Source organism: Stegodyphus dumicola, chromosome 3, assembly GCF_044657685.1.
Source record: "Stegodyphus dumicola isolate Sdum_Otavi_A_Nest chromosome 3, ASM4465768v1".
In the NCBI taxonomy this organism is placed as follows: Eukaryota; Metazoa; Arthropoda; class Arachnida; order Araneae; family Eresidae; genus Stegodyphus; species Stegodyphus dumicola.
Window position 1 is genome coordinate 33,914,306 of NC_140770.1, and position 21,989 is coordinate 33,936,294.

The 21,989-nt window shown below is 35.9% G+C and overlaps 2 protein-coding genes across 6 annotated transcripts in view; one reads left to right on the top strand and one right to left on the bottom strand.

The window, feature by feature from the left end:
• Window positions 1-21,989, bottom strand: part of LOC118197435 (uncharacterized) — a 44,549-nt gene that overhangs the window by 20,888 nt on the left and 1,672 nt on the right. For 3 of the 4 annotated variants that reach the window (XM_085812745.1, XM_085812743.1, XM_085812744.1), the window contains exon 2: window positions 13,321-13,454. The exons of the other annotated variant lie outside the window; for it this stretch is intronic. The gene's annotated coding sequence lies outside the window, so the exon portion shown is untranslated. The remainder of the gene's footprint in view (window positions 1-13,320; window positions 13,455-21,989) is intronic. 4 annotated transcript variants of the gene reach the window in all.
• The window catches only part of LOC118197432 (GATOR2 complex protein WDR24-like), a 55,340-nt gene continuing 46,891 nt past the window's right edge, over window positions 13,541-21,989 (top strand). The window contains exon 1 of one of the 2 annotated variants that reach the window (XM_085812740.1): window positions 13,541-13,783. In XM_085812740.1, coding sequence (XP_085668866.1) covers window positions 13,779-13,783 — 5 coding nt within the window. In that variant the 5' untranslated portion in view covers window positions 13,541-13,778. Of the gene's footprint in view, window positions 13,784-20,309; window positions 20,346-21,989 lie in introns of those variants that run through there. The other variant, XM_035368946.2, reaches the window with a different exon arrangement.

Sequence of the window (21,989 nt, forward strand, 5' to 3'; positions counted from 1 at the left end):
TGTTGTTTCATTTTCGAAGAGTCGTCCCAACTCTCATAGGATTCTCTTCAATGGACTTGTACATATTTCCTTAAATCTTAATTTATGTACACAGTAACTTTATTTTCTACTAAATCAGTGTATTTGATTTATTGAATTTTGTTTTTCGCACAAGTGCTGTGAATATACCTATTGACAATTGATGTATCGACTACTTCCCTCCTGGACATTGCCAAGAACTTTGATAAAGTGCCTCATCTCTCTTTTTAGTTTCATGAATCGTTCCTTGAGAGTTCAAACAAGGACTCGTTACTCATCACACAGAGCTAAGATTAAAGAAAAAGAGGTACTCAAGGTAACCGATGTCTGTATAATAACTGAGCACGGAGTATAAATACTCCGCTCAGTTCAAAAATTAGACATGTTGTACAAATTATAAGGATAAGGATAAGGAACGGGGGACGTGGGCACTATGCCTCTACCATACGGTTAATTAGTATAGCATACAAACAATTGTGGTATACCTTGGCAGTAAAATTGTTGCATTTGTGTAAGTAACAAGTTGCATTTGTGTAAATAACAAGTTGCATTTATGTAAATAACAAGTTGCATTTGTGTAAATAACAAGTTACGATAAAGACAAAGATGTAGTGATAGTCTGTAAAGTGCTAACGATTAGTATTCCAGTTGTTGCCATTAAAAGAGGATACTTCCTGCTGTAATGGTCACTCCAGAGTCATTTATTCTGCTGCGCAGAAGTCCGTGCCGAGATTGGCTAGCTTCTCCATAGTTTTATGAGCTGCGGGCAGAGGTGCTTCTGTTTGACCATGAGCTTACAGAATTATACAAATTATATAAATATAAATTTGGATTAAATAATAATTAGCATAATTTCAGTAAAACGAAGCATTTTGAGATTATAAATACTCCGGCCACGATATACAGCTGTGACAAACATCAGGTTTATATGTAGGGTTTTCCTTATTTTGCATAACAAATTTATTTTAAGTTTTCCTGTTCTAAACTTCTCAACTTCCCCTCACACTCTCTCGCCAGGATGTAAATTTAAAGTTAACTGAAGTGCTATTTAAACGTGTGAATATATCAATTTATTCAGAGCGTGTTTCGATAGAAAAGCGCACGTTTCGTTGTCATTTCGCGGTCACGTTAGTAAGCCTCTTGGCCTTATCAGTTTAGTATCACGCCGGTTAGATTTCTGTGAGTCCACCTCTTAGCCGTAAATTGAAGTGCGTGCTTGCACTATTTACTTTCAGGTTTGACTTGTTACGTTTAGCTACCACCGCAAGTGAACGGTGTTTTTGTAATGCACGAAGTCCGTGCCTTTCTGTTAAATTAGTTTGAATTAATAAAGGGTTATTTTGCACCCTTCTTCTGTGCTGGTATTTAATTCACGCCTGTGCGAGAATTCGCCAGGTTCACTGTAGGATCTAATTTAGTTTATGTGGAATAATAGAGATAGGTCTTACGTATATTAGTGAACTTTCTTTTTCTCACTAGAACATACCCCAATATCCACTACGAAGGCCGGAAAGGAATCAAGGAAGAGACTCATTAAGAACACTCCTCCCTTGGGCGGTTTCCACGAACGCAGTTGGAAAATGTAAACAAAGGGTTTTTGTCTGAAAAATGGCGAAGGAGTAAATCGCATCAAGCGACAGTAAAGTTGCTGTATTTCCACTTCTGTTATTGTACTATCATTTTATTTTTTATTTAACCAAAAAAGAAAAAGTAAAGTTGCGTTAAGTTTCAAAATAAATATTTGAAAAGACAACTGGTCTCAGTTTTTCCATCACCGAAGTTTGGCACATAACAGCTAAAATTTTTTGGTGGCAGCGATGGTATATGAAAGACACGGAAGCAGATTGGGAACGTCAGCCCGGGTAAAGGGGACCGCCAGGCTCCTGAATACAGCTCATCTTCAAGTAGTAGAACAGTCAAATTCAAAGATCATCAAAATCTTGTGGGACCGTTCCGTGTGCGAAAATATTTCAAGTAGGAAAGTGTAAAAATTTCATCTGTTTAGGAAGGGCTACGAAAAGTCTAAGTTTTGGAGACCATTAGTGTCCGAATCGTGACGCGCCGTGGAGTGTAAAATGTTTCCTGTGATTGTACTAAAGTCTCTGGACCATCCGCGTCCATAAAAATCTCGTGATTAACAGATTCTTCATATTCCAAGCATCAACCACTGCATAAAGTCTACAGATACAAGCGGTAATAATTAAGCAAGAGATATCGGACTTTTACAACCAGCATCCCGGGGAGGGTAAAGGTTGTGACAAACATCAGGTTTGACAAAACATCAGGTTTATATTAGAAAACGCCATCGATAAATTTACAAAAATAACAACTTATACTTTTGGTAGAACAGTTCGACGATTAGATCTCGCTGTTTAAGCGCCCATGCTTTTATTATTCGTGACATAAAATTGCAGAATTACAGTTGCTCACGTCTTTTGTGTTTTTAATTTAATTTGCCAATATCAGTTATTAAACATAAGCAAAACAGTTATTTGATTATGGCAAGGCACGTTAGGTCTATTTGCCTATGGAGAGTGACACCTTCGTGGAGGATTTTCTAAGGGAAACGGTCTCGTATGCACTTTACTCATGAAGAAAACCGAGGAAACGTCCAGTCAGGGAACCTGTTCAACTGGAATAGACCCAAGTCATATTACAAGTATTCAGCGACTTTACTGCTTAGCCGCTGGTGGACCTATTACCAAAATGACTTTACTTTTCTCTCACACACATCATTTTTTTTAAACCTACTTGTTTTAAAAAAATTATTTAGAACTTTTTTTGATGGAACAAAAATTATTTATTAAAAAATTCTGAAAATGAACTCATAAATATTCGGACACTTTAAATAAACAGTTTATATTTAACAAAAATATGAAAGTAACGGCGAATTCTATATTTCGTTGCAGCATACCCTTTAGCAACTGCACTTCTCATGTGCTTTGGTATGGATTTAACTGATTTTTTTTTTTTTTCGTTTAAAAATATTTCTAAAAAATTAATTAATTTCGTTCCATTTCTAAACGACTGCTTGTAGTACAGCTTTTAAAGAAATCATGTTTTCTTACTCTTTTCTCCAACTCAACTCCATACTTGTTCGATTAGATTTAAGTCCGGAGAACATGAAGGAGGTTTTATAACTTCATTGTGTAATAATCCCGTGTGAACATTTAAGGCTGTATGTTAAGAATCGTTATCAGGATAGAACTTGAATGTATTTTGCATTAAAAAATTCTTGGAGATGCTTTCGGATTTTCAATCAAAATATTTATGTATTTATACTAATCATCTATATTATTTTCTATAAAAACATAAGTTTGTCATCCCACAGACAGTGAAACATACCCAAACCATTATGGCTTCATTTCCGTGCTTAATACAAGACAACAGGTTTTTCATACTCAGTTTTTCAGTCGCTTTTCGCCACAGTCACTTTCGCCCACCAGACCCAAACATATTAAATTCTGACTCTCCTGCAAATACGTATAACATTGTTCCAAAATGATAAATCTTCCGTTACCGCGGATTTTCCGACCAGGCGTATTTTTCTTGTTGAAGAAGAATTTCCTTCCATCGCCCAGTGTAGCCAAAGAACTTCTAAGGCCACACAACGTGGCTACACCAAAGAACTTCTAAGTTCTTTGATGTAGCCACGTGTGTGGCCATTGTATCCTAACAGTTTCAGGATTAATTTTTATCGCAAACCATTCTCCTAAAATCCGCGGCAAGTCTTAGAGCACTAATTTTGGGACCTGTTTGATTTATCGCAGATTAAATCTCCGATTCCTGGGTTAACACAGAATGTGACTTCAGTGTATTTTCATCAGTCCTACGAAATTTCCATCGTAGAAGAAGATAACGAAAGATTAAATTTCTAATAGAACTTATCGCTAATTTGTAGCGTCTTGCTATCTATATTTCACATATATAACTGTTAACATATTTTGTTAAAAACTAATAATTTCGAAACGCAGAAGATAATTCTTATGATGTATCTTTATTTAAAGAATTATGGTAAGAAACATCGTCTTTCGAAACATGTCAACAAAACTTTCAAGGGTAGTAGATCGGCATGTTTTCTTGTAATACTCCTTCATCCTATTTCGATGACGCTGCGCGTTTCTTAAATTCTTTTGGATCAGTCCATACATCTATGCTTTCATGAGTAACTTTTCGTAGGATTTCATCGTTAAATCTTGAGAATACCCATGTAGGGTTTCAAAAGGTGTTCTATCCGTAGTTTTGTTACAATATTATTCAAACTTCTTTTATTCGTGAATCCCAGTCTTTATGGCGTGAATCACTCATGGATGTAGAAATTAGGGATAAAAATGTTCTATTAGCCATTTCTACCATCCGGTTAGCCATTGGATGTTGGGCTCATTACCTGTAAGTTACTGATTGACACTTTTTGAATAAATTACCTAATTACACGTCATTAATTTTGACGACGTTTATTTTGCAACAAGCAAGGCTGGAAATTGAGAAAAAATAATACATTATAAAAAAGTTTAAAGTTTATGTTTCAATATTTATTACAAGATCTACGCCAATAAAGTTAAAAATAAAAGGATCCGAAAACAAACAAGTTCCTTCATTAATCTCTTGTTTCCTTATTTTATAATTTTTTTTTTTTTTTTAAAGCTCATAGGGTGTTAGCCAGGAGGGCTATAAATTTCGTTTTGGCATTTTGCATTGATTCACTATAGACGGAGAAACACTTTCTAAATAGCTGCCACCAAATATTAGAGCCCTGTATTACATTTAAAGAAATTAAATAATGAAGAATCTGCATAAGTGTATATATGTTTCTCGCACTGTGATAAAACAACGGTACCTAGAGCCATCCAATTTTGAATAACGTACGTCTCCACCCGCATATGGGCATCTGGAAGCCCAAATTTGGAATTAGGTTTATTATCTATTTCATATTTGGTAAAGCATTTATGAGCTTTTTGATTAAGAAACTCAGCGATTTAAGAGTAAGCAATGGCAGCACTGTACAGGGGGGGGGGGAGACTTTTTATTTGCACGCGTGCGTCTGTGTATCGGAAATTCTAAATATATGCTCTTATAAATATTTTGTGATATTGCTGTTGAATTAAATTTTATGGTTTAAGTGCGAAGAACATGGTATTTAATAAATAAAGGTAAAACACAAAACGTTAAAAGACGCCCCTCTGGGCGTAATGTAAAATCTGAAAGCTTTCAGAGTTTTTTCTTAGTCCAAAGGGGAAATCTGCCCAGAAAGACTGTTAATTTCGTTTTGGCATTTTGCGTTGATTGACTTTTCAAACTGTTGCACACCAAATATCAAAGCCCTGTATTATATTTAAAGAAATTAAATAATGAAAAATCTGCATAAATATATTTATGTTTCTCGCACTGTGATAAAACAACGCCATCAGATTTTGAACAACTTAATCTTAAACAGAATATGGGCATCTGGAAGCCCTAATTCGGAATTTCGATTTTTCCCCCTTTTTTATTCCCAATTACATGTTACTTGTCAACCACTGAATTGAAAAATCATTTCTCAGCAATGAATATCGACTCTTTTAATTCCAACAACTCTTATTATTTGTATCCTTACAATAAAATATATTATTTCTAACTTAATTTTTATTATTGGGACGAAAGAAATTAAGGTACTTGATCTTAATGTTAAAAATGCTTAAAACTATGTGCTTTTTATTTTATAAACTAAAAAGCGCTCGATTATTTTATCAGATAATTTTTCTCTCAAAGAATATTAACTTTTGAGTCCAATAATATTATTTTTTGAAAAAAACATTTAGTGTAAACAAAGATATTAGATAAAAGTGTATTTCAAAGAAAACAATATTTCATAACATTATAATGCATTTAAATTTTTGACATTATATTTAGAAACTAAAAGTTCCCAACGGGTTTTGTAAGACACGACACATTAATGTGTGCATAATTGTACTTCTTGCTGTCTATTACTTTCATTTAAAAAAACTTATAAACCTCTCTCTTATAAAATTAATTTTTAATGCATACATAACTGATTCAAATCTTCTGATACTTTGTAAGGATCTTAAGTTTTACTAACGTTTATTTTATTTTAAATCTTTACTATCACTTCCTATTTTCTACTTCCGGCCAGAATTATAAGCGTTAAGGATTTTATGCAAAGTTTGTCTGGCGAACGCCAAGTATTTAAGTGTGGCCTTTTTGCCAAGCAAAAGAGAGGAAGCCAGTGAGTTCGAAGCAGGCCGCTTACCTTAGAAGTTACGCAGTTGCTATTTGCCTTCCAGGTCAGAGGTTTTAATCCTCTTAATAAATTAAACGTATTGTAGTGTTCACAGTCTCTGTGCTACATACGCTTCCTGTTATTATAAGGCCAATCTTCCACGTGTGTTATTCTAAAGTTAAATTAGAGTTTAGTTTTATTTTTTATACCTTTTACGTTAGACCCCGAGTGGAGGATCATTGTATTCCGAAGTACGGAAGTCATTGTATATAAAGAAAAATAAAGGGTTTTGTATACCCTTCGTCTGTATCCTGTCTACTTACTACAATTAGTGAACATAGCTTTAGTAAGCTCTCTGTTCCTAGTCAGGTCATTGTATGTTTCCGAAGAAGGTTAGAAGAAACATTGAACCTGATAGTGGCGCCCGACGAAGAATAACCATGGCCGAATTTCAAGAAGAACCTGTGCTGCCTGCAGAAACGGCTCAGAATCCAGAAATGCCAGCTGCCGCCCTGGAAGGATTTGGGTACATCGTCCAGACCATGCGCGCTTCGATGAAACCAGAAGCAACGTTTAATGGAAACTTACCGGTAACCAGTTTTTTGGAAAAATTGGATGACCACTTCATGCTCTACCCCGTGCACGAGTTTCAAAAAGTTACCTTAGCTACCAGCGCTTTGAGGGGCCAAGCGCTTAACTGGTTCAAATGTATCGGCAGAAGTCTCTTGGGTCAAGCAGGAAGTCCCACCTATACTTATGAAAATTTCAAGACTGCCCTACTAAAAGCCTTCCCTGTTGTAAGGGATCGTGCGAAATTAGAAACGGAACTTTTTAGCATATATCAACAAAGAATCGAAAACCTGTCGAGCTTTATTTTAAGAAAAATTCACGTTTTCAAGCTCTTGTATGGAAACCGTCCGGATCCTGAAATAATTCAAGTGATTTTGCCGAGGTTACTACCCCAAGTGCAAGACTTTATTGAATTAAGAAATCCCACTACACTGGAAAAGTTATTTGAGCTAGCAATCCAGTTTGAAAGTAGAAGAACGGCGGACGTCGAAAGAAGACGCCAATATCAACAGCGAAACCAATTTGGTACGCCAAGACTACAACAAACGCAAGCATACGGCTACGGAGAAAAAGCGAATCAGTGGGCAAGGAAACCCGAGCATTCAAAAACAGCCGGCGAACGTCGACAGTTCAATAGCAACCCAGGAAAAAAGTCTCAAGGCCAGGGGAAAAAGAAGGAAAGCACGGAAAGGAAAAATAATTTAAACTAAAACGGATTTCTGCTGACGAGAGGGTGCGGATTTCCGCACCTTCTCGTCAGCAGAAATCCGAAGGCCACGAAAACCCCTCTTCCTACAAGATAAATACAGTAATGGTGAAAAATTTGACTCTTCCGAAGATTGAAGTCTTGGTAAATAATATCCCGGCCACCGCACTCCTGGATACCGGCGCGCAGTGTTCCTGTGTGGCAGAAGTCTTTTTTAGAAAGTATTTTTGCAAATACCGCATATATAATGCGGATAATACGACAGTATTAGCGGCGCAAGGAAAAGAATGTAAGTCCGTAGGTAAAGTACCTTTATATATCCGTATCAAGGACGAACAAGTAAAGGTGATGTTTTTTATAGTAAAGAATTTGCAAGCACATTTAATCCTAGGAATAGACTTTCTTTCAGACGCACAAGCTACACTGGATTTTAATGAAGCGTCCCTTAGGCTGACAATGAAACCAGTGCGTGTAGAAAAGGTTGAACCGCCAAGGTTAAATCTTGACCACCTGCCTAATGACGAGCAAGATAGAATCCGACAAGTGGTAAGTGAATTTGCTTCCTTATTTAGTGATAGTCCAGGATTTACTCAGGTTACTAACCATAGTATTGACACCGGAGATGCATTGCCAGTTCGTCAAAAACCATACCGGTATGATAAGAATAAGGAAAAAATTATAGAATGGCATATTACCGATATGCTACGTAAAAAGATCATAACGCCCATCTCAAGTAGTTATGCTAGCCCGGTGGTTTTATGTAAGAAAAATAATGATTATCCTTTGGAGCATCCAAAAAGGTGGAGATTCGCTATTGATTACCGTAAATTAAATTCCATAACGAAATATCCGGTATATCCGTTACCGATCATAGAAGAAATTTTAAGGAACATAAAATCAACCAAATTTATGACGACTTTAGACTTAACGAATGGTTATTTTCAAATAGGGGTCAGGCCTGAGGACGTGCCTAAGACTGCTTTTATAACCAAGTCTGGCACTTATGCATTTTTGCGTATGCCGTTTGGCCTTTCTGGGGCCCCAGCAACATTTCAGCGATGCATGGACATTGTGTTAAGACCTGTTCTTGGAAAGTCCACATTTATCTATTTAGATGATATCATTATTACTAGTGATAATCTCGACCAACATATACAGGATTTAAGACAGGTGTTTTCTTTATTAAATGAGGCCGGTCTAAAAGTTAATGTCGAAAAGCGCAAATTTGCAGCACCTGAATTAAAATATTTAGGTTACAAAATATCTCAAAAAGGGATCGAGACAGATGAATCAAAAATAATCGCTGTACAAAAGTATCCGACTCCAAACACGGCAAAGAAGCTCTCTTCTTTTCTAGGACTTTGTTCATATTATAGGTCCTTTATAAAAGATTTTGCGGCTATCGCTGAGCCATTGTTAAAATTAAAAAGGAAAAAGGCAAGATTCTCGTGGACGGCCGAAGCCAATAGTGCTTTCGAAAAATTAAAACAAGCATTAACGCAATCCCCTGTGTTGAAATTTCCTGAAAAGGATGAAAATTTAGAAATTTCAGCGGATGCTTCGGATTATGCGGTAGGAGCGGTACTTTCGCAAAATCAGCAGCCCGTGGCATTTTTTAGCCGAACTTTAAATCAAACACAAAGAAACTATTCCGCGACCGAGAGAGAGGCACTTGCAGTTCTGTTAGCAGTGCAAAAGTTCCGAGTCTATTTTGGAAAGGCGCCGATAACAGTATATTCTGATCATGCGGCGGTAACTAGATTGTACTCAGGGAAAAATTTATCCCCAAGGTTAATAAGATGGGCACTCAAGCTGCAAGAATATAATCTGGTAATCAAGCATACCCCCTTAAAGGAAAACATCGTAGCAGATGCCCTATCACGAATTAAATTAGACGAACAGGGTAATACCGTAAAAGTTGCAATGCTTACAGCGTGTACAATAAATTCCCGAGAAACTGTAATAACCGAACTGGGTAAGGATCCTGAGTTTGGAAGTATTTATGAGTATTTGAAGGATCCTGAAAATTTTAGCCACCAAGATATTGTGGCGATAAGAAATAGGGCGGCCCATTACGAACTAATAGATGGTCTATTATTTTATACAAAAACTACGAATTCCAACAACGAATTTCGACCTGTTATCCCAGCTAGTCTTAGATTAAATATCCTGCAAGAGCTCCATGACAGCCCTTTAGCTTCTCATGCTGGTATTCGAAAAACTATCCAACGCGTACGCGAGGCAGTCTACTTTCCTGAACTGCAAAAGTTAACAAGGGCGTATGTCCAGTCCTGCCCAACATGTCAAGCCGTTAATTATATTAATTTCCGCCCGGCCGGGTTTCTAAATAGTATTAAATCCGAATTTCCAAATGAAATAATTGGCATCGATTTATTGGGCCCTTTTCCAAAAAGTCAGTTAAATAAAAGTCGCTATCTCCTTGTTATGGTTGATCATTTTAGTAAATGGACCGAAATTGTTCCCTTAAAACGAGCCTCCGCGAAATTAGTTACTGATTCTATTTTAAATAAATATATTTTAAAATACGGGGCGCCCCTAAAAGTTATATCGGATAATGGTCCTCAATTTGTAAGTAATATATTTGAAGACATGTGCCAAAAACTGGGCATACGTCATTTAAAAATGGTCCCGTATCGGCCGCAATCAAATATAGCGGAACGGGTCAACAGAAATATAGTGAAAATTATCCGTAGTTATGTTAAAAATTTTCATAAAAGCTGGGATAACTATGTCAATGAATTTGCTTTCGCCCTTAGGACCGCAAAACATGATACAACGGGCAAAACTCCTGCTGAGTTATTTCTAGGCAGAAAGGTTATAACACTGTTAGATAAACTATTTTATGTGCAACAAAGAGCCCCAGAATTTAAAATGGGTGATATAGAAAAACTAATAAAAGAAGCAAAAAAGAATACGGAAGTAGCACAAAGAAAACAGAAGTTATACTATGATCTGAAACGACGGGGAGTAACTTATAAAGTAGGGGATGAAGTTTTAAAAATCAAGCATTCACTTTCTTCAGCACCAGAAGATAAAACTGCCAAATTTTTTCCACGCTTTGAAGGACCATATGTTATAGAAAAAATAACTCACGCTGTTGTAGTGTTAAAGGCAAGAAATGGTGAAACCTGTTCCGCAAATATTGATCAAATTAAGCCCTACTTCGATCGTAATAAAATGCAAATCTTTTCAGATCTTTTGCAGGATCCGGCACGGCAGACACCGCAGGTACAAGTTCCAGAGGTGGGAAAACGACAAGTACAAGGGCAAGCCAATGAGAGACAGAAGCAAGTGAAAAGAAAATTGCCCCGCGGAAAAATTGAAGGTAAAAAGAAAAAGAAGCCGTTCCACCGTCCAGAAAACAGAGTTCACGAACACCCCCAGAATGAAGAAGGGAGAAGGACGACGTATGTGAAGAGGACCAGGAGAAAGGACGGCAACTATAACCCGGCTTTAAAACGGAGGATCGACTCATCCGACAGAACTCTCCGCAGCAAAAGTCGCCGAACTGCGGAAGGGCCATCAGCGGCGGAGGAAAAAGTACAAGAAAAATTTGAACGGCCAACAACGAGGTCCAAGCAGGATCACGACAGAAGTTTCCCGGTTCCGCCAAGACCAGCTGCCTTCAAACGGCCAAGACCACAAGCAGAGGGGAAAAGGAAGGTGTTCAAGGGTGGCCGTACTGGTGAAAAACGGAAGCTTCCAGAGGAAAGCACTGAAGGGCGAGCCCGTACAAGAAGGAGGATAAACCAAGCTACGGTCTGCAGTACCTTTAAAGACTGGGCCCAGAAAAGGATGTCCGAATATTACAAAGATAAGTAAAATTTTATGTTACGTTGCAAACTTAAGTTAATCTTTCATTCTTACTGCAAGTGGCAGATTTCAAGAAGTTTTACCTCATGCGAGGTCTACCTTTATCGCCAAAAGGGCGAGAAATGAGTTGTGACCGATTTTCTTATTATGTTTTTCAATTACTCGCGCGTAAAACTAAAGTTGATGTATAATAGCGTTGTGTAAAGACTTAAATATTGTAAAAAGTTATTGTATAAATTTTATTTAAAACATTCTAGCAAGAAAGAAGTTTTAGTCTGAAAGACTTTTTGAAATGTAGTATTATTTCAATGTAGAAAGAATTGGCACTTGCTTTGAAAAGAATAGAAGTTAACAATGTACTACTAATGTATGTTTTCAAATGTGTAAAATTAACGGCATGTTGATATGTTCTTATATACATGTGTTCTGTTATTTTAAATGTTAAGAAATACCGTGATATGGTAAAAGTGAAAGTAATGTTAAAAATTTGTTATTCGTGTGACTGTAAAGACTAAATCATGGCGAATATATGTTAAAGGTTGAATGATGTAGTTAGGCTCTCTGACGCTACACTTTAGAGTTAGCCACTTTTAGAATAGTACCTCAGGGTTTAGAGTTGAAAGTAGGGTGTGTTAAGAGGTCTCGTTATGTTGAATTTTAACACGTTAGTGTTTTGATTGTAGGAGGAAGTGTTGAACACATAGACATAAACACATTCGTGTTTGGTGTTCTTTTACAACACATGTCAGAGAGCAAGGGAAGAGATAATTTAAAATAGTCATGAATGAAATAAGAATGTTAAGAGAAGTATATTCTATATGTTATTTGCAATGTCATTGTGTAACATTTCATTAAACTAGTTTTCCTTCCAGATCGCTGGAAGGAACCAGAATTGAATAAAGCTCCTGTTTAGATGCAGTACAGATGAAAAAAAAAAAAAAAGATTGTTGTAGATCCTGGGAGCTGCTATTGTAACAAATTTCTTTCTTTTAAATTTTCTAGTTTCTAACGAAGTTATGATTGTAAAAGGTTGGCCTCGCGTTAGTTTCTAGAGCTAAAAGTTTTCAACAAGGTCGTTTTAGACCTCAGTTTCAAACTAATTAACTCTGGCGGGAAGTATGTAAGGATCTTAAGTTTTACTAACGTTTATTTTATTTTAAATCTTTACTATCACTTCTTATTTTCTACTTCCGGCCAGAATTATAAGCGTTAAGGATTTTATGCAAAGTTTGTCTGGCGAACGCCAAGTATTTAAGTGTGGCCTTTTTGCCAAGCAAAAGAGAGGAAGCAGTGAGTTCGAAGCAGGCCGCTTACCTTAGAAGTTACGCAGTTGCTATTTGCCTTCCAGGCCAGAGATTTTAATCCTCTTAATAAATTAAACGTATTGTAGTGTTCACAGTCTCTGTGCTACATACGCTTCCTGTTATTATAAGGCCAATCTTCCACGTGTGTTATTCTAAAGTTAAATTAGAGTTTAGTTTTATTTTTTATACCTTTTACGTTAGACCCCGAGTGGAGGGTCATTGTATTCCGAAGTACGGAAGTCATTGTATATAAAGAAAAATAAAGGGTTTTGTATACCCTTCGTCTGTATCCTGTCTACTTACTACAATTAGTGAACATAGCTTTAGTAAGCTCTCTGTTCCTAGTCAGGTCATTGTATGTTTCCGAAGAAGGTTAGAAGAAACATTGAACCTGATAACTTGACTATATAATTTCAACTTTTAATTCACTATATGTACTTAAAATTAGAAATTACTTAATTTTTACGTAAAACATGAATTCATAGAACACTGAAATTAATCCATAAAACTTTTGCACATATAATGCAGCACCTTCATTGGTCAATATAAATATTTAAAGAATGCAAAAACCTGAGATACCTTAATATTAGTAATAATTTCTGTCTTCAAACAATTATGCATTAAATACTAAATACAAAATACTGAAGGAGAAATGCAATTTAGCTACTTACGTGTTTAAAGATACTGCTCAGTGTACTGCACATATATTCGGATCAAATCAAGTCCAGATTAAAGTACAAATGCTTCATATACAGCAGACAGCTGAACCCTATCATATTACTTCGGAAACCTACAGCTGCAAATTCTAAAATCAAAGATAAGCGTGACAAATAAGATGACAGCCTTCTTTTAAAGAAATATATTTTTCTTCAGAAGTTTGAATTTATACGATATGAAAGCACGATACACAGCAACATTTGGAAGATAAAAAAAATGGTGAAAAGTTAAACGATAAACATATCCTAGTTAATACTGGATATAGTTTGCTAAAATAATATCTTGGATGTTGACAGTTTCGTTTAAAAATTTTGCTGCCTATGCTATGCGATGATATGATATTACTTAAAAAAGGAAAAAAAGTCTAGAATTTGTTTATTGAAAAGGAGACATACTCGCAATACTAAACTAAATGGGGTAAATATTTTTGAATATATTCTTTACTATAATAAGCCCTTGGTAGTGTAAGTATATAATTTTTTAAAGAGTTTTTAGATTTTTAATTAGTAAGATTAGGATTTGGTTACATTGGACCTTTTGAAAAAATTTGAAAATTGAAATATTTATTATGAATACTGAAAGAATTACATCATTACTGTTCAACAAAGCGTTTTTCTAATTCAATATGTTTAACACCACTGTTTGACAAGCGAGAAGATATTAGCGGGAAATAAATGATTTCTGACGGCAGTGCAGCCATTCCTGCACTGTCGACTGATTTTCATCATCATCCCACAAATTTATTCCGTTCGGAAATGTACTCAACTGTCATGATATATCGGATAAGTTTCACCACCAGCCTCATACCATTGGAAAGCGCAGCAAATATCGATACGATAGGTTAAAATGGTCTTTTCACCAAGACCATTTTAACCTATCAATTCCTTGTGTATCCATAATGTATGAACTTAGCGTTTGGTCGCCCAACCGGTATAATTGTTAGCGTCGCTGACTGCTGTGCCGAAGGGCGCGGATTCGAATCCCGGAGTAGACATGGATATTTGTAAATGTATAGTGTCCGTGTGCGTAATGGCAAACCGCACATTGAGTTGACCAATGTTAAACGAATTTCGCTTACTGCGCATGCCCAAAAGAGAATTTGGCACAGTTCCGATTTTGGCGCGATTTTAAAAGAAGATAAATACGGTATATGGTTGATATTGTGTTATCTTGGGCGTAAACAGTTCGAGGTTTTAAAACGTGTCAGGTTGTAAGTTACTTCATTACTTGGAGTGTAAATGTCGATTATAAACTGCCCAAATTTTCTTTTAAAAAGGATTACAAAACAGGAAACATTAAAAGATGTATTAGCTAATTATACTTCTGAGGAATAAAAACAATTGAGTATTTGCCATACGTTCCATTCATATATACTTTAACAAATTAAGCATTAAATCTAGTTTAAATTACTGAATTAAAGGTCAAATAAATTACTTTAAGTAAATAAAATAGACTGTTGCAATTGTAAGCAGTCGATAAGACCTAGATGACGAACAGGCTTGTGTAGGGTTGCTTATGTTTAGTCGCCAGTATTTTCTCCCACGCCAGCGGTACAGTATTGAGCATGCGCAGTAAGCGAAATTCGTTAACATTGATCAACTCAATGTGCGGTTTGCCATTAACCTGTCCGTGTGGCATGGGAGCACTAGCCGAAAGTCCACTCAAGAGATTGATGGTAGGGAAAGAGGGGTGGGAGGCCCTCGAATCCGTCCCTCCGAGATGTTCCCCATCAAAATGTGGGACGGAAGTGAGCTAAATCGCACTGTCACCTGTAAGATGCTCAAGGCTGTTGCCAACGGTAAGCGTAATCTCGAGCTCCTTGCCACGAGGAATTTCTTGAGCTCGGGTTGACTATACGTCAGAAAAGTGAGCATCAGCAACAACATAAACTTAGCTCATTGTGAACGATTTAATGAGCTAACTTCAACATTAATGTCTAGTAGAGACGTAAACTTTTTCATTCTGATGCGCCGAAATGACTTTCTCTGCGGCTGCAATGTCGCCTTCCGTGATTGTTGGAACCAAGTGAGACGAATCTTAAGTGGCACCAGTCTTCGGCTTTTCCGTCCATTCGTACATTTATGTCAAACTCATACATCTGACACTGGAGTGAATTCTCATCCGACAATGAATCTTTATAAGTTTCACTTCGTTTAACGACACTGTCACAACACTTCACTGCGCTTGCTTGATTTACAGTTGCAAGGGCAGTACTATCAACGAACGTCTATTCTTTGCTACTATCTTGTCTACATATTCTTTGCTACTATCTTGTCTACATATTCTTTGCTACTATCTTGTCTACATATTCTTTGCTACTATCTTGTCTACATATTCTTTGCTACTATCTTGTCTACATATTCTTTGCTACTATCTTGTCTACATATTCTTTACTATCTTGTCTACATATTCTCTGCTACTATCTTGTCTACATATTCTTTGCTACTATCTTGTCGAAATGTTTCTTAAGCTCCTATGCGTGCCGAAGGTGTATTAATACCATCCGTTGGTAGCTCACTGTCTTGCGTACCCAACACAACAAAAGAATAAGCGATTTTTAATACTTCTTTTCCTGTTACTTACAGAGCGACTTAAAAATTTAGTAAAATTAATTCTGAGGGTATATTGAATTTGCATGTCAGTAAGCATAGCACCACAGGTCTTAATCTGGCTCTGGTAGAGAAACTGCGGATCAGTACTCAAAAAACTATAGTCATCATATTTACATCTTCTCATGCATAACATCATTAAGGGCAAGAGAGGATCATAGAAAAGTTTTTCTACAATTTTTGCTAATAGAAATGCACAGACATGTTATGTCGGCCGTGCGCATACGCACCAAATTAGATTGACGAAATGTGACAGGATTTGGTCTGCCATTAAAAACTGTCCTAAAAGGACACAAAAATAACGCACAATAATTAAAAAAAAAAGAAAGCAATCAGTCATGTCGATTATTTCTAGATGTGGTTAGATACTTTTCAGAACATAAATGAAGATCAATACTGAATATTACTACAATTGTATTCTGTCCAAACCATTTTTGGTCATCCAGTAGAGACTTTATTGTATATTAATTACCCTTTGAAGTACGTAGATACTTGAACCTAAAGAATAAAGTACCACTAGTGGCCGAGCGTTATTGCTCGATGAACGCATTGTCGATGAACAATGGTACTTCAGTCCGCGGTTCGAATCCCACTTGGCTGTCTTTTCCCCATGTGTAAAGTGTATACGAGCCAGTTTCCATCCCAAAGTCCTCCACGAAGGCATCCATTTCCTTAAGCAGAAAGCCCTCGAATGCTTAGCCATAATCAAATAAACCGAACCAAACCACTATTCGGCAATCATGATAACGAAATCCTCTCTCTTCGGATTACAGGCCGATGGCATAAGGGATATGAAAACATCATCTCTTCAATGTCTAAAGGCGCTTCAATAGTTGTAATGTAATGGATTTCACTTGTATCTTGCTCACATTTCCATCCATAGATGGCATCAATTTCTTTTAATGGGTTTTGCAGTATCAGTATTTTTGCAGTTTTATTACAGAAGTTCTCAAACAGAAGGAAATTAATTTTATGAGGAATGCGTTCAGCCTTTTATATACTTGTTAAATATTTAGTTTCAGTTTATGGATACATAAAAAAAATAAATAAATAAAATAACGCTTTGGTATTTATCAACATTTTCTATATTTTTTCTTATTTTATTTATGACACAGATTCAAAAATAATTCCTATTTAAATAAATTTGTTTGCACTTTAGGATTTTTGGAAAGGAGGAGGAGGGGGGCTGATTTTCTACCATTGACAAAAGGGATGCATTGGGCAAAAAAGATTGGGAACCACTGTTTTTATTATATTGAGAATATTCTCCTTCTGAGTTCGTGCCTTGGCATATGTTACTGTAATCTCTCTTTTTTTTTTTTTTTTTTCCCCCTTGCAAAAGAGAATAGAAATGCGATCAGACCTTCGAAACGCGGCCTGCAAGTTTTACTTTCACTGCACAAGTTCGTTTCGCTAATTTTCATCTTCTTCTAACTAAACTAGCTGGAGTTAGAAATACTTGGTAGATAAAGTTTTCCTGGTTGGACAGACGATACATATGAAACCCAAGTTCTGAGGTAGAGAAACAAAATTGTTCACGTGCTTATGTTGTCATCATTACATAAGAATCTGCAAAGTAAAGTGATTAGACGAGATCTCTTAGTCTATTGAAAGATTCATACGCAAGGACGAAATGAAACAAGTCAAATAGGAACTTATAATTAATAGAAAGACATAAAGATGTCTTTTCAGACTTGCCTACGGTCTAAGAGAATGAATTTGATGCATCATAAGACAGGCAAAGATCATCACAAGATAGTTTTCACCTATTAAGCATCTTTGATGATCGGTATCACTCAATAACTAAAGACTGGAAAGCTTCAATAATAAATTCAAATTAACAATATCGTTGAACTATTATCGAGATTCTGGCGTTATCCATTGTTCTGGTTTCAGGAATATTATAGTTTAGAAAGACTTTATATAGACAGAAAAGTCAGAATGACATGGCAAAAGACAGCTACCCCCAGCCTAGGATCTGAAAGCTTAAAAATTAGAGCTAGAAATAAATGGTTTTTCAAACTACATATCGAAAGTGACAATTGACAGATTAAAAATATCCCTTAGGATCGTAAATCGAAAGAGTTTACCTTGGGAGATGAATTGTAACAATTTATTCAATGTTGTTTCATTATGCAAAGCTCCAGCCACATTCAAAATTCTAACCCAAACAGTTTTATGAAGACTGTCTTACGAAACTGCCTAGTTTATCTGAATAATATTATAAGAGTCGAATGGATTTCTGAATAACAACTGGCGAATGCTTCGAAAAATAGTGCAAACATAACAGCAGCAAACGTTAGCACAAAGTATATTTTACACAAAGTACTTTTTGCACAAAATAGTGCAAACATTAGCAGCAGCAAGCTGTTCGATGGATGTTGCTTGAACCAAACCATATTCGCTGAATGTGATTCTGACGAGAAAAGGCTGCGTATGACAACTAAGTTTCACTTAAAGCTCACTGCTTGTGACTAATATCATACTCGAGATATTCTTGAACTAAGAAGTTTCATTCGTCCTTGCACCGCATATTTCTTGTATACGTTCTCCAAATCGCAAGACATCAACATCGAATAATGAGGCCGTCGAAACGAAAAGGGTTCGTCTGGGATATTCTTTTTGAGTCATATCATAGTCTCCAACTAACGATCCAGAGAACAGAAAGGCTGACTCCCTTGTTGTCATCCTCATGATGTTCGAGAATTACGAAGTTGCATATAAACTGTTGGCCATCTAAAATGCAACATCATGAACAAAGCATCCAAACATCATGAAACTTGTATCATGTGTTCATACATACGAGATAGAATATGCAAATGATTACGATTTTAGCGCACGCGCACATCATGGGCGACTATAGCGCTCCTTACAGTCCGAATATAAAAGGAGGAGGGATTGCCATTTAGAATAATGTGAATTGTTTCTCGTGAGTTTTTTGGTATGAGCAACTTTAGTATACCTCATATCATTCGAGCACGTTTCTGAGTCCGATCGAGGCAGAATCGTTGCATACAAAGATTTCAAATTATCCTTCGGAGAAATCAGTCATAATATACGACGTAGACAAGGAACAGCCATGCGAATATGAACTAGGTGGATGTAGGAGGGAATGATTAACGGACAGGAACAGGCTCCTCGGGAAAAGAAGCATATTGTGCACATGGCACTGATGGAGTACACTGCCACGTCTGCAACCATATCATAACGACTGCCGCCTAAAACATAACAATCGGTGTCTGTACTAAAAAATCGAAGTCTTTTACAGTACAATGAACTGCTCGTTAGACTTCCATTACCTTTAAACATACGCGTTTTTCTGTTTGCAGTAGTGCACTAAACGTCAAAGATAGACATCCGAATGGCATGACATTGTGTTTTCGAACGAATCAGGCTTCTGTTTGCAGTACCAAATCGTCGGATTGGAGTTTGGAGACACTGTGGAGAGAGACTGCTCGACTGTTGTGTAATGCATCGTCATATTGGTCCTGCACCCGGTATTATGGGTGAGGTGATATTGGATTCCACTTTTCCACACTCCCTGGGGACGCATTACCGATATATTTACCAGCCAATGCTATATTTCTAATGTTTTGAAGCCTGTTCTCTTTTTTTATCTCAAGGACTTGCCTGCGGCCACATTTCAACAAGACTATGCGCGACCACATGTTGCACACAATGTTCAAGCTTTCTTCTTAGCCCTCTCTACTACACTGTTACCCTAGCCTGCCCGTTCTTCAGATCTATTGCCATCAAACGTGTCTGTTCAATGACTGGAGAATGCTTAGCTCGGCATGCCGCACCCACGGATACACCAGATGAACTTTGGTTACGTGTGACATTCCCCACAACATATCCAAAGCCTCTTTCACTCAATCCCGCGGAGTTTAACAACGGTTACTGACAGACGTGGGGCAACACTCATTACCGATTTTCTCGTCTTCCTCACCTCAAAGAATGCTGTATTTCAAATCGATTAATACTGATACTATGGGTAATCTCTGAAATAAATCTGGCTGTGATATCTCGTCCTTCTTCGTGCTGCACTTAGGACGGCCAGAAGTGTATAACAGAATACATCAATCTTTGCAGATTTGTCATGAGATTTTTCAAAAATTCCAGAACTGATAATTCGAAACCAAAAAATATTTTTTAATTGAATGAGATTTCTTTTAAGAGATCTAAAAATGACTTTACATTAACTCAACGCATATCCTAAATTTACAATAAAATAAAACACTTGAATTTACGATAAAATAAAATACTTATTGTTGAGGCAACGATGGTTACGAAGACGATTCTCACCAGTACAGAGGCCAAACTAAACCGGCGATGCCTGGCGGCAAGGAACACACCAAAACAAAAAGGCGGTAAGTTGTATGACTTTAATGGAAAAGAACCATTGAAATAATGACTCATGAATAAATATTTTAGTGATATAATTAACATAATTTTATCATTTGTGTGAAACTTATCATCTTAAAAAGAAATTTCTACTGCCTACTTGAACAGAAAATAATTGTATGTATTAAAAACACAAGATCTTAAATGTCATTTTGTAAGCCAAATTTATTAAATAAGCATATTATTTCCTTTAAAAAAGGTGCCTTCTTTCAGCATGTGTTACATTATTAAGCGTTGTATCTACTCACGGTAAAGATTACATTTCTGATGTTTAATACTGTAGAAACACAAATACGACAAAAAACACAAAGGTAAGCTTTGTATATATGAGTTACTAACAAAAACATATTTCCAATATCTAGACAGGCTGGATAAGATTAATATGGCAAAATGCCTGAAGGCAGTGTTCTATCAAAGGGACGGCTTGGTGAGGTTTTAATTAGCTTGTATTTATACTTATGCTCAGAAGAAAAAGTCTAAACTACTATGTAGCCAGCTCATTACACCCCATTACAGAAATTTAAACTGTAAAATACAGCTGCTATAGTTCAGTGGTTTTATCTATTGCTGGTTCAAATAGGATCCAAAGAATTAAAGAAGGTTGTTTATAAACTTGGAATTAACTACATAGCAAGTATAACATATAAATCTAAAATTAATTAAACATGAATAGTAATTAAAGAATAACTGTTAAATGAATATGCACAGCAGAAAAGATTTAGCTTTTGATATGTGTATTTTGTTAATCAGAATATATGAAAAAGTTGGTGGTTCAGTAAAAGCTGTCTAAAATTCATTTGCTACATTCCATTAAATTATTTAGAAACACACATTATATAAAGATTTGAACAGCAATTTTTATTTTATATTGTGTCGAGTAATTCACAAAATAGATGAAATATTTCTTATAATCCTGTTGTGCATCTATAAATTTGTCAATATTTAAATAAGTATGGCAAATTCTTCTGTTGTATGGATATGCTCAAGGTATTATTAAAGATATATTTTACTCTCAAAAAGCAAACTGGTATCAATAGAAAAATTTTATTATTATATTTTACTATCAATATTGCTCTGAAACATTTTGCTAAATTTAAATAAAAAAAGTGTGTTAGCAATGCTTAGGGTATTAGTCAACAATTTGCAGTTGTTGTGTAGTTTCCCTTAATTTTGCATTCTGAATATTATTGAAAAAAAAATACTCATTTTAAAGTAAAAATTTTCTGATCTGAAATAAAAGAGAGTTTTGAAATTTGTACATAAAAGAACAAGCATAGTATACTTGATATATTATCATTTTCAAAAATATATCACAATACTTCTCTGTCACCTATATTTAACACATATCATTTTGATAAATCTACTACTAGATAAAATAAACTTCCAGTGACCAAGATATTTATCTTGTGATAAATTTCTACATATTTATTTCTCTCGCAATAATTATTCTATGCACTATAATATAAACATTAATCGAAAATACTAAGTTACAAAACAAGTTATAAATGGATCTACACTAACAATTATCATCTGGATTTTTAGATGCTGCAACTACAGCAAAATAATAATGAAGATTTTCACCTATATAATATATATATATACACCTATAT